The 13,858-nt window shown below is 39.1% G+C and overlaps 1 protein-coding gene across 1 annotated transcript in view; it reads left to right on the top strand.

The window, feature by feature from the left end:
• The window catches only part of fer1l6 (fer-1 like family member 6), a 125,737-nt gene that overhangs the window by 82,724 nt on the left and 29,155 nt on the right, over positions 1 to 13,858 (top strand). The window contains exons 24-28 of the mRNA XM_062979329.1: positions 1,929 to 2,090; positions 4,922 to 5,105; positions 6,581 to 6,801; positions 7,794 to 7,916; positions 10,724 to 10,763. Coding sequence (XP_062835399.1) covers positions 1,929 to 2,090; positions 4,922 to 5,105; positions 6,581 to 6,801; positions 7,794 to 7,916; positions 10,724 to 10,763 — 730 coding nt within the window. The remainder of the gene's footprint in view (positions 1 to 1,928; positions 2,091 to 4,921; positions 5,106 to 6,580; positions 6,802 to 7,793; positions 7,917 to 10,723; positions 10,764 to 13,858) is intronic.

Below are 13,858 nucleotides of genomic sequence, written 5' to 3'. Positions count from 1 at the left end.
CTGTGTCTGTCTATACTGTATGTTGTTTGTCTGAATGGCATTGAATGTTTGCCATATATATGTTCATTGTAATCCGCCCTGAGTCCCCTCCAGGGTGAGAAGGGCAGAATATAAATACTGTAAATAAATAAAAAAAAATAGTTAACACAACAGTCTTGTCCGACTCTGGAGGTTGGTGCTCATCTCCATTTCTAAACTGAAGAGCCGACATTGTCTGTCCACGCCTCCAAGGTCATGTGGCTGGCATGACTGCATGGAGTGCCGTTACCTTCCTGCCCGAGCGGTAACTATTGATCTACTCATATTTGCATGTTTCCGAACTGCTGGGTTGACAGAAGCTGGAGCTAATAGTGAGAGCTCACCCCGCTCCCCAGATTTGAACCGCCTACCTTTCGGTCAGCAAGTTCAGCAGCTCAGCGGTTTAATCCACTGCACCTCCAGGAGCTCCTATCCTCTTAGATAGCAGGATACAAATTAATACTAATTTTCTTCTTGAATGACATATTATAAGAACCAACCAGGTTTTAATACTTATTTACAGTTCAGAACTTTTCTGTGAAAAATGTACATATAGTTGCACACTGGGGGAAAAAGGTAGAACAAAATATAGTAGACCCTATGTTATCCGACACCCATGGAGAATTGGTAGATGATGCACAGAAAATTTTCTGCACAGAAAATTCTTTTTTCCAACACAAAACAACCAAATGTGGATTTTATGCAGAATATGTTCTCCACTATAGGATTTTCTATGCAGAAAGCAGCATTTTTGCACTTAAAATTATATTTGTGCATTGATATATGTTCTGTGCAAAAAATACTGTTTTCTGCACAAAATTATATATTTTATATACATGTTTTATTTTTAAAGTATTTGTTTCATTTCTTACTCCAAACCCTAAACTCACTAGACGTCCTTGGAGCGGACATCATGCTATAAGGCTGCTAGCTTCTTTCTCTCTTCCTTTCTTCATTTATTTAAATCCCTATCGTTCTTCAAGGCTGGGACTCAGGGCAGCTTGCAAAGATACAAACAAATACAAGTATAATCCCCTACAAAGATATATTTAAAATGTTAAGACATACTGTTGCAGTGCAGTCAAAATCTAGTGAGTTGGAAGCATTAAAAACAAGTCCTTTAAGAGCACAAAGAGAAAGGTCAGTAAAGCAACATATTCTTTAAAGCCCTTTCAGTCAGTTCTTTAAATCATATAGGAATAGAACAGTTGTCCTTTACTGATACAAAGTGCATTTAAGTGGGAGCCCCAGAGTCAGGGAATGATCACTAGGAAGACATATCCACTCTTTCCAGTATCTACTCGATATGGGGATAACAAACCCAGCTTCTCCTGCAGAATTGGTGTAAATATTAGCCAGATAATGGATAGGTAAAAGCATCTGACCACTTGTATTTTATAGATATGGTTTGTTGATTTTATGTCTTCCTTTGTATTTTATGTTTTATGGCTGGTTTTATATTGTTTTATGATGGCTATGTATAGATTAGATTCAGGCGTAAATACCTGAATATCCTAAAAATCCCTCTGATTATGGAAAACTAAGCAGGATCAGCTCTAACTAGTACTTGGGTGGGAGACCACCAGCATATTCCAGATGCTATAGGCTGTATTTCAGAGGAAGGAACTGGCAAAACCACCTCTGAATATTCCTTGTCTTTAAAAAAAACCTATAAAATTCATGAGTTCTGTATAAATTTGAAGGTACACACACATATGGATTCTGTCTGTTGTATGATGCTGTATATTTTCTTATTGCTGTATGCCTGCTCAAAATCTTTAGAAGTAGGTTATTTATTTAAATTTTTAATACATGTACTATTATATATCCATTAAATCTTGTAAAATAACAATGTGTGTCAATATAATGCCTTATAAATAGATGTATTATTTCTATTTCTGCTGCTACAGGTTCTCTTCTGGGGTCTTCGCGAATTGAAGAAAGTGCAGCTGCTCTCGGTGGATCGTCCACAAGTTCTCATTGAATGTGCCAGCAAAGGAGTAAAGTCATGTGTCATCCAAAGCTACAAAAACAACCCTAATTTCAATATCCTGGGAGACTGGTTTGAAGTGGTACATATATATTTCTATGACTCACTGCTAACTGAACCCTTTTTAAAAAAGGAAACATCAGTCAAGTACAGTTGGGTATTTCATGACATTGGGTATTTCAAGATATACAATGAGGGAATACCACAAGATCAATCCCAATGCAGTGATTAATAGTATTAGATTGAGGCTGGAGAGAAATTGATTCAAATATTGTCTCAGATATGGAGATCACTAGATAAATGTGGGATAAATATACTCTCCTTCATTGAAGGGAATAAACACATACGCAGTATGTAACACAATTTTTGTTCCTGGTTTATACATGTCATTTCTTAATTGGTTCTATCATGAAATCATGGGAAAAGTTTATTAAACTGCAAAAACTTTTTTTGTGGGACATCCTGCAGCATATTTTGCTATAGTTTTTCAATTAATAACTCATTGAGTCTAAACCAATTCAACCTAGTTTGTAGCAGCCACAAAAATGAAGTTTCTGGAGTAGAACAAATACTTTCAAAATAAGTACCATACAATTAAACAGGAAATAACACTTTCAAATCAGGAACAGATTTTTTTTCAAATGTTGTTACATAGTGTAATGCAACCATATACATAATACAAAAGGGAGCATGGCAGTTCGCATTCGGAAATAGCTTTCCATTGACAACAATAGGAAATTTGTCCCTATAACTAATGTCTCTAAAACTAATGGGGAAACCGTGAGATCACAGCTGGGGAGAAAAGTCTTAAATTCTCCCTCATCCAATGTGATGCTGTTCTGTTAGAAATCATCACCCTTTTGGTATTTGATATTTAATTTTTTAAAAACCATCAAATACCACAACGCAGCAGCTATTCAGTTCGTTAATGTCAAATGTCATTAGGTTCTAAAATACAGTACCTAAGTATAAATAAGGGGATATTTTAAATGAATACATTCTCCTCTCAAGTGTTCAAGTAGACAAACTATAGTTATTTCCAGAAAATTGAAGAGCTACACTTCCCAGATGTGAAAAATAATTTCCCAATATATATATATTGGTTGTTGCTTCACTTTTTACACTATAAAAGTATACAGGCAAAGAAAATACAGAAATTTGGGATTTTCAAGATGTGACAAGTCTTTTATCCCAAGGGACCTGTGATGAAATTAAGATTGATTAGATTTCCCATGGATTTTGAACTTACCAAATCTGGAAATAAAAATCCCAATATAACTGGCTTAGTTTCTTGTGACTCTCCATAAAAGTCTATGGGCAAAAAAGTTATAAACTTTGGGATGTGATAAGACTTGTGAATTTATAGATAGGGTTAAGATAATTTTTGCTTAGGTTTTAGGTGAATTTTGAAGGTCTTAAATATGTGTAATAAATACAAAAATAATCAGCCCTAGTGTCAACCTTGACAATAATAATCGAGTTAGCATATATTTAGCAATTTGCATCCTCAAATGGTGACATATTACTGCCATAGCATAGGATTTTGCTAATCTATGCATTTTGCTTTTGTTGTCCTTTGTTTTATGGCTAAATCATTGATAAAGATAGGGTTCATTTCCAAGACTCTTTTTGGAGGCATGTATTTCTGAGAAAATCCCATTGCTAGGTCGGGAGCAATGTATTAATTGCAAGGAATGCATGCTCTCCTTAATGCTTGGCTGCATTCTTAGTTAATTATATCAGGCATGTGAGGTTGCAACATTGCAGAAGATCTGAATGTGTATTCCCTACATGTAAGACCAAGATATAAATATAAAAAATGTAAAGAAAATTTTACAGGTATTTTGATGGTAGTTTAGTAAGACTTCTAATAGTTTTCAAATTTTGTACATTTTAAAGCCACAACTGAATTTTGCATGGATTTAGAGCAGGGGCTGGAAAATGTGGCCCATTGGGACCCCAAAATGGTATCGCAAAATCTACAGAACCTCATTTTCAAAAATGCTGATTTGAGGGTAATCTTTCACCTGAAGATTTGCCAAAACCAGTCGAAACTGGCTGCAAAGATAATGGTTTACTTCCTCCAGAATCCTGCTCAATCTCCAAAAAATGAATTTTGTCAAAAATGGAGGGGAAAAACACTATAACATCACTTCCAATAAATTGAAATGCAGTTGGTGGTGTACTCACTTCTTATCCTCCATAGTTGCCCAACCCAGTTTAGAGGAACTCAATAAGATATAGGGTTGTTGTATGTCTTTCGGGCTGTGTGACCATGTTCCAGAAGTATTCTCTCCTGACATTTCACCCACATCTATGGCAGGCATCCTCAGAGGTTGTGAGGTATGGATAAACTAGGAAAGGAAAAAATATATATCTGTGGAGAGTCCAGGGTGTGGCAAGAGTCCTTTGTCACTGGGAAGCCAGCATTAAGTTTCAGTTAATCACCCTAATTAGCATTGGAAAGGTTTTTGTCTCTTGCCTGGGGGGAATCCTTTGTTCAGTCAATAGCCGTCCTTGGGGCTCCTCTTCCTTCAGAATGTTGGTTCCCATCTACTGTTTTGATTTTAGAGTTTTTTTTAATACTGGTAGCCAGATTTTGTTCATTTTCATGGTTTCCTCCTTTCTGTTGAAGTTGTCCACATGTTTGTGGATTTCAATGGCTTCTCTGTGTAGTCTGACATGATAGTTGTTGGAGTGGTCCAGCATTTCTGTGTTCTCAAATAATATACTGTGTCCAGGCTGGTTCATCAAGTGCTCTGCTATGGCTGATTTCTCTGGTTGAATTAGTCTACAGTGCCTTTCATGTTCTTTGACTCGTGTTTGGGCACTGCGTTTGGTGGTCTCTTAGAAGTATGTGTATTTCTTGCCATCACAAAGTAGAGGAATAATGCCTTGTTATTGGGTCTGTAGGAACTGCCTGAAAACGAGCTGCTGCACCCACCCCTTAGCATTTGCGTTGTGGACTGGAGAGCCTTTGGCCGCAGTACTCTGGTCGGGACGCACACCATCAACTGCCTGAAGCAGTTCCTATTCAAGCCTAAAGAACTGCCTGCTCCACCAACAAAAGAGGCCGACATCATAGAAGTCGATAAAGGTGAGAAGTGTCGAGCACCTTCATCCCAAACATGTTGTTGTTGCTGTTGTTGCTGTGTGCCTTCAAGTCCTTTCCTATCATATGTGACTTGTCTAAGGCCACCCCATAGGTTTCCATAGCTAAGCAGATAATCAGACCCTAGTCTCCAGACATAGTCCAACACTCAAATTACTATACCATATTGACTCTCACCTCAAATATAGCAGCCGAGCACAAGATTTATATACCTGTGCAACACCAGTATTTCCATTCCTGTGTTCTCCAGCTGGAAAGTTTCTCAGGATGTAATACTGGGCAAGTTTCCTGCCTGAGAAACTGATCTGCAGAGCTGCTGAGTCAGACTAACTGGTGTGATCCAGATCTGGTTCGGCTTCTGGAGAGGCAGCATATTCATAATCTTGTTAGGTCAATTAATGTCAGATGCGGTGGAAAATCAAAGAGAAAAAGAAACTTAAATCTGTTGTCCATCCTGCATCCAAAAACATTCAAGAGGAGGCACTACTTATGGATGGTTATACATTTGTTGGCATCTTATGCACATGCTAAAATGGTTAGGTCAATACATGAAAGCCAGTGTGGTATAATGGTTAGTGCATTGTACCACGACTCTGGAGAACAGGGTTCAAATCCATGGCTGGCCATGGAAACCCTGTGAGTAACTTTGGGCAGGTCACACATTCTCAGCCTCAGAGAAAGGCAGAGGCAACCCTCCCCTGAAAAAATCTTGCCAAGAAAACATTGGAAAGGGTTCGCCTTAGGGTTACTAATAGTTGGAAACACCTTGAAAGCAAACAATACACATGCGACATTGTTCAGTGCAGGGATTTGTATTCTGTTCACCTTCCACAGTGTCCTAAGCCCTCACAGGACTCACCATTTCACTGTGATAGCATTTCATGCTGCTGCTAGAGTAGAATGAGGGAGATTGAAAAAAAAATGTCTAGCTGTGTTCCCATATTCAGATATATCTACCAGAGGATCCAGTAGATCTCAGGGTAAGATTTTTTAGGTATGTATGTGGCTAGTGAACACAACTAGACATTTTTCTGATCCTTCCAAGATGGAATAACCTTGAATTCCAAGAAGCTCCAAGAAATATGGGAAGCAGCAGACAGAGTTTTGAAAACGAACAGCTATACCACTCTGAACACACCCAATTGCATCTGATCTCAGTAGCTTAGAAGGCTCGAGCCTTGTAAGGGAGACCGCTAGGAATATGGGGATCTCCAGAAAGGGCTTAGAAAGAATCCTGGACTCAACTGAAAGTGGTAACCATAACTGTTTGGATGAATCAATGCCCCAAGGAGTCCCCATTGCCCTTAACTGGTAATCTAAGATTGGGAACCACTGCTTTATTGCCTCTTGCAGAATTATGATTGGCAGGATTCTATAGGCAGAGAGGATGACTATTAAACAATGGGAACCATTGTATGCTAGATGTATATTATATTGTATTGTATGTCTTTGATTTCCAGTTACAACCACATCAATTCCAGCTCAATCTCTTCAGCCTCCACAGCCACCAACAGATCATGTCTACATCAATATGGAACATGGGGCATCTGACCTAGCAGCCCCTGAGCCACAAATAGCAACAGCACCAGCTCCAGCTCCGGCACTTGGGACAAGGCCACCTGCTTTGCTGAAATCTACACCATCTTCTCCCTTTGATGCTACAAAAGATGAGAAACAAAAAGTAAGTCACAAATTGCTGGTTTCCTCGTCTTGGAACATTTTTGCATTTTCCATTGGGCCAGGGATGAGCAAAGTATGAAAAACATGGTGCCCCTTTTACTCAAACTGTTTTAAGCATCCAACCCAACGAAAAATTGAAAACAAAAACTGACTGATTTATAAAAAGTATAAATGCCCTTACACTGGTTAGGGAGAATGAAGCATAATTTTTCCACATTCATCCTTCGCCAGCTGTTTTAGGCCCTGGGAAAGTCTTTCTAAAATTAGGAAGGAAACCACCTGTTTCTAATGTTTATGAGATTTTAAAATACAGCTATATTTTTTCTATGTATCTGTAGGTGATTTACTGATAAAAACAAATAAGACTTTTAAGGAAATTGTTCTGAATCCCAGAAGGAAGCAATTAGTCAGTAAAATACACGTATTTATTAGAGATTTAACAACCAAAACTTAAGTTAGTTGGCAAAATGTTCCAGCCTGTGTCGTCTTCAGATGCCCCAAAGAAAAAAGAGCTGTATTCAAGTGGATGGATGGATGGATGGATGGATGGATGGATGGATGGATAGATAGATAGATAGATAGATAGATAGATAGATAGATAGATAGATAGATAGATAGATAGACAGACAGACAGACAGACAGACAGACAGACAGACAGGGTGGGTGGGTGGGTGGGTGGGTGGGTGGGTGGGTGGGTGGGTGGGTGAAGCATGCAATTTTTAAATAAAATCTGCTAGAAGCAAGACGTAAAATGTTAAAATAGGAGCACCTCTTTAGCGAGCTTCTCATTATCGTTTACTGCATCAGAATGTCATTATGAATGTCACTGCTGCATATCATATTTTAGATATAGATTTTAATTAATAACTGCTCCTCTCACATAGGTAGGTTAGAAACCCAGCAGGATTTTGGAAGAAGTCTGGAGGTAGAAGATTGTCTCTGGACAGCAAAGCATTCAAACATAGCTATTCTCATCAGCCTTTTTCTTTCTAGGGTTTAAGAAAATCAACCCGGAGGTCCAGTAAGAGAAAAAAAAGAACCATAGCTGATGAATCTGCTGAAAATGTGATTGATTGGTGGTCCAAGTATTATGCTTCTGTCCAAAAAGTACAAAAGGTAAGGACCCAATGTTATCTGCTCCCATTTTTTACAGTGATCTTTACAAATTGAAAATTTAAAGCATGAGGTGCTCCTTTTTAGGGATCCAGCCATTCCCTCCATTGTATCCCGATGTTCTTGTTCCCTGCACACAATATTCAGTGTTTCATGATTGTTGAATACATTTTGTCTTCATTTGAGCTCATTTGTTTAGTTCCCTCCACAACATTTTATTTCCTAAATATTGGTGTGTAGGGTATTTCTACAAAATTGGTGATTTTTCCCAAGTCTCATCGGAACTCTATGTTGTGCGTGGGTGGCACTGTTTTAGTGGGGGAGAAGCTATATAAACAATAGTATTGTAGATAAAGTGAAAATACTGGGGCATATATAACCACCAGATTTCCCCCTTTTCCTCATATAACCGAGGAAGACAATAGTTTGCATAATTCTCATTTCTGTACAGCAGAGTCATAGGGATAACTTAAAATCCCAGAATGCTTTACTTATTCATGCAGCAAATTGTCTACAGACAATTTAGAAAATATCTTTCCTTGATAAATTTTCTTTGAATTATGTGTAAATTTTACCCTGATACCAAAAATGAATCAGTTGCACTCAGATTCCAGAAATTTAGGTAAATGAACCTGTTGAGCAGAATCAAAGATAAACCTTGATTCTTTAAAGATTGATCTATGTATCGTGACATAGTTGGAATGGTCTAGAACAGTGATACCCAAACTCTAGTTTTCAGTAGGCTTGAGCCCGGATCTGTTTTTAGCCGTTTCCTTCAGCCAATCCAGCTTCTTCGATTTGTTCGGGTGCCCGTAACAGCAAGGGGTCAGCCGTCACAGTTTCATGTCCAGACTGGGACCACATGGCAGACAATCTCATCTCCTTCTCCTCTATTTGTCACCACAGTTTAATCTTTTTTATTTTCTTGATTCTTTTTATTTAGTGGGACTGACTGGGAGTTGGAGACATGCGGGACAACTGAGTGGAGTGTACACAGGCATTTGGGGCTTGGGCTCCTTCCCGTCCTCTCCTTCAAATACTTCTAAAAGATAACAATAATAATTAATGATCCCAGCAAACAAAAAGACAACCCTCATTCTTTGAAAACTACTAACACCTACCAGTAGTTACCTCTCCTCTAGAGTAGAAAGTAGAAACAGCTTTAAGGAAGCATTAAACCCGGAGATTGAAGTGTGCCCACTCTAGACAGTGCCTGCAGTAGAGAAAAAAGAGAGGGGGTTTTAAGGAAACCTGGGCTGAGAGCTCCAGGTTGATTGCTCTTTTTTCCCTGGGAAGTGGAAAGTCTCCTTAAATGCTTTGGAAGGCTGTATGCAGGGAGAGAGCACATGCGCCTGCAGCCTGTCTTCTCTAGAGTAAAAATAAACAGCTTTAACAAAGCATTAAACCCGGTCTCCTCTACAAACAGAAGTAACAGCATCGCAGAAAGAGTAACTGATGTTTTTAATCCAGTCTTAATGAAGGATATGGAAGGGGAGCCTGTGGGAAGTCCCCCCATCATAATGGGCTGGATAGGGTGCTTTCTTAACCCCATTGCTGACACCCAAGCTCCCTTGAAGGAAAAAGAAAAGGGTCCCAGGAACGGAAAGAGGAGCCTCATAAGTGTTGGGAATGGAAGAGCCGTTAAGCTCTAATCACCCTCTTTATGAGGTAAATTCCCATTAAAATAGCAGAGTAAAGAATTGCAGCAGTGTGAGACTTACGCGGTGTGAGTTGGAAGGCCTTTGTGTATTCAGGAAGGCAAAGGGATGCAAAGTCCCTCAATCTAACTCTATCATCTATCTGACTACATTTAGACTTGAGTAGTCCAGGATGAATCCCAACAGTAAGTTCCCCATTGCCACCAGTTGGCTGGATCTAGCCACAGTCTTCTGCTACGGACCAAAAACGGCTATCCAGTTACCCACCCATTTTTGGGAGTCGTGTGAAAATGGATATGGGGGTCAACCAATATCCGGCCAGCAGAAATGGATCAAGGTTTAGTGGAAATGTACAAGCCTAGTTTTCAAAGTCCCAGAAGCCTCAGCTATCTTGGCCAATGATCAGGGATTGTGGAAACTGGAGTCCAAAATACCTGGAAGATCAGATTTTGGGAATTAGTGAATTAAAATGAACACACACACACTTGTGTATTGAAGGGCCAGCAAATGTAAGGAATGTGGATCCTAATAGCTCTATGCAAAGTAAAGGATTTGGTGTTCTATGCAATTTTTCATGGCATACACTGTGCACATTGCATGCCATAACATTTTGCCTCCTACACACATCTATGTTTGTGCGTATGTGTTTCTGTACACTTGTCAACCAAGGATAACACTTCACATCCCTTTATTATGCCTCAGGATTCCCTGTCTGGCCAGTCTCTTTCGTTCCTTTTTTCTTTTCCCGCTGAGAATGTTTAATTAATTATGAATGTGCAGAGCTAATGGTATTCCATAAAATAGTAATAACTGCCTTTCAGAAATTTCAGACATTTAGAAAAATGGTCTGGGATATATGCAGGACACCCTACTGTTTTCCATAAGGGTCTTTAGGACCTGATTATTCCAGGCTGCGTTTCACTGAATGTAAGCAATCTTTTATGCTGAGATTTATTGTTTCCAATTTCAGAAGTCATTTCTAACTCTGATTAATATTTTATTGTTTTAATTTTCTAATTTGTGAACAACTTTGCAGACATAAGTTTGCAAAGGTAGAACAGAAATATTATAATTACATGCACAAAACTGAAGCAGTCATGGTTGAATTATAACTTTGTAATTCTCCATTTATATTTTTATCTATTTTGAAAGGCAAAGGTGCTTGACTTCAGTGATGGAAAACCTGGAAACAGTGAGTAAATCTTTGCATTTTTATTGCCTTTCAAGAGTAATAAGGAAGGCCCATTACCTAGAGAAGCTATTCATGCAAAGTCTGTTTTCCCCCTAATTTATTGTAAACAGCATTCTAAATATCCCTTTTAGCAAACAGAAAGGCTATTTTTATTTGTGAAAACAATTTTGTGGAGGTTTTCGTGATTAGAAGGAGGCATCCGAAAACAATTATCCTTCTACATTTACAGGTTAAGCAATGACATAATTTGACCTTTATGCTGTTGCTTGGTGCTCAAATACATATACACAGATAGTATCCCACAATTTGGTGAATGCTGGAAATATATGAACTAATTTATTATGAGACTGTAAGCTCCAAGTGAGTGGAATTTTAATTATTAAAATCACTGGTGCAGTTGAGCTTGCTGGAAATCTAATTATGCAGCCAATTTGCATGAGTGAAATGCCTGGGTAACCTAGCTGAGGACCCCTTTAACAATGTTGTGTCTCTGTTTTTAAGATATTTCTGCTTTCCATCCGAAATAGGATTTTGGTGCTCAGCTGCTACCATGTCATAGAGTCCACCATTTCCTCAAGCCCTTTCCTTCTAATTAAGTGATGTGTATGAAAATTTATGTTGTTAACTGGCTTCAAGTTTGTTGGGGGTTGTAGAAATAAATAGAAGGTTTACCATAGTTTCTGAATCAAGATAAACTCTGCAGTATAATAAAATTTCACTCAGGCTTGTATAACACGTAACAATATCTTTACTTCAGTTCAAAAGGGCAACAATATATATAGCAGTCTTTCTGAATTCAAACAGAGAACATAGGGAATAAGCAATCCCTTTAAACAGTCTTTAAATATGCCTCATTTGCCTTATAAATAATCAGGCTTTGGAGAGTATGGCAGCCATTTCCTCCCTGACTGTGACACCCCTGGCTGCGAGAGCACTGGAAACCAATACACTGAGGCCAATAAACAATCTAATATCTTTATTAAAGAATTGAAGAAATAAAACAAAAACAAGCAGAAGATAAAGTTCATCAATAGACCTTTTAGGAAAGGTCAAATATAGTCCAGTAATATATTGTCCAATGTCTAATATTAGAGTTTAAAGTTTGTAATCCAAAAAACCAAAACGCACTCAAACTTCCAGGCAGTTTGAGTGGGGAAACATCCAAGTCTTTTACTAGAGTTCAAAAGCAAGAAATTGAAGACAAGGCTGGATTCACGGCACGGCAAGGCAAGGAAACACGGCTAGGCAAAGCACGGAAACACGGCTAGGCATGGCACAGCTAGGCTGGAAGGTAGTGGATCCAAACGCGGTCCACACTTGGCTGGAAGTGAAGTTAATCCTTCAACTGACACGTTGACTCCGCGCTGGCTAGCCAGCGCACAGAACTTTTAAGGAACTTCAAATCTTTCCACAGAGCAGGTGTTCAAATGCTCTTTTCCCAAGGGAAAAGAGCTAAAACAACATCTTCATCCAGATGCGATCCTCCCTGAGAATTCTCAGGGGAAAACAGGTTAATCAGCAGATTCTCTAGCTGCTAATCGCGCGCTCCTTCTTCTGCCAGCTTTCTCAAACCTACTAATTTCCCAAAACATCCGTCTATCAAAGGGAGGGGAACTGGTGGGAGAAGGCTCCGGTTCAAGGGCCTTTTTAATGAGCTGTAGGCTAGAATTGTCAATAGGGAGCATCTGGAAAGAGGCAGAGTCTTGCTGAATCGGCACAAACCCCATTTCCTCGTCACTTTGGTCCATAATGGAGGCAGGATCACGGCCCAAGGGTTCAGGGGACATCACACTGACCTGTTTCCAGTCCGCTTCTCTCTTCCCTCTCTGAGATGAAAGTGGCAGTTAAAACTGTCTCAGCACCAAGCTAGAGACAGCAGCCAATTGGAATTCTGGCTCCTAACTAACTCAGCCAATCAGCTGTCGACACACGCCCTTTCCAGTCAACTCACCACATCATGGTACCTCTTTTACAAATCTTCACAAAGTTGACATTTAGACTTATAGCGGCCTTATGAATGAAAGATCTTCATGTCATCCTGTCAATAGTCACATTTAGACCTTGCAAGTTGCAGTTTTCTTGATGGGATCTATCCATCTCTAGTGTGGTCCCCCTATTTTTCCTACTAACGTCTACTTTGTACAGCATTATTTTCTTTCCTAGTGGGTCATATTTTTGCATGATACATCTCAGTGTGTGCAAATAGTAATGATATTTCTGTCTCGAGTCCTCTTTTATCTTTACCCTAGTGCCAAGGGTTGATCCCACAATCTTCCCACAGGCTGCACCTGTCCAGAGATGCAGAAAAATATCTCTGGTTTCGGCTATAATTCAGTCAAAATTATTACCAGAACTGATATGAGATATTCCTTTTGGTCACCACTTTGACTGGTATATATCCAAACATGAGGTATTTTTTGGGGGTGGGGCCGGAGGGATCAGAATATCTGGGGATAACTTTTGGCAAGTTTTAATACATTTAGGTGGGTCTGAGCTTGAGACAGGAGTGAAAATTGCCATAAATACTGTACTTAAAATTTAAAAGGAGGATTCCGAGTGTTTTTGGGGTCACTAAAGTAAATTTGATGGACCATAGGCTCATGGGTTGTACTTTCTATGTTCTTATATCAATACAACTGGGATTTACACTACTGTAACTTCTTTTTCTGATATTATACAAGGATGCATCTAATCCATCTTTGTACAATAGTTTAGCCAAATAGCACAAAGATAATGCTCCAGATCCCCAGCCCCAATGCCCAACAATTAGCCATTGGGATGCTCTGGGAGGCTTTCCTACTCTGCCTCCTAGCTGGCCTCTTGTAAGTGTGTTTTTGGGATTTTATATTCTGCCAGCTTCAGATAAGATCTTACTTTCTGTCTTAAAAAGAAGAAGAAGCAAACTAATACATAGCCTGTGTGAATTGGGAGATGCACACAGGAATTATTATGAACTGGTCATGCACCACAGTTTGCAAAAAAGGCATAACTGGCAGCCTTATTATTTTTCGGGAAGGAATTACAATTCATGTTTACTTATTCCTCCTGAAATGTTGCTTTTGGGGCTCATTTGAGTGAATCCTTTTGGGCCTTTT

Source organism: Anolis carolinensis, chromosome 4 (genome assembly GCF_035594765.1).
Source record: "Anolis carolinensis isolate JA03-04 chromosome 4, rAnoCar3.1.pri, whole genome shotgun sequence".
NCBI lineage: Eukaryota > Metazoa > Chordata > Lepidosauria > Squamata > Dactyloidae > Anolis > Anolis carolinensis.
This window is presented reverse-complemented; position numbering and strand designations above follow the sequence as displayed.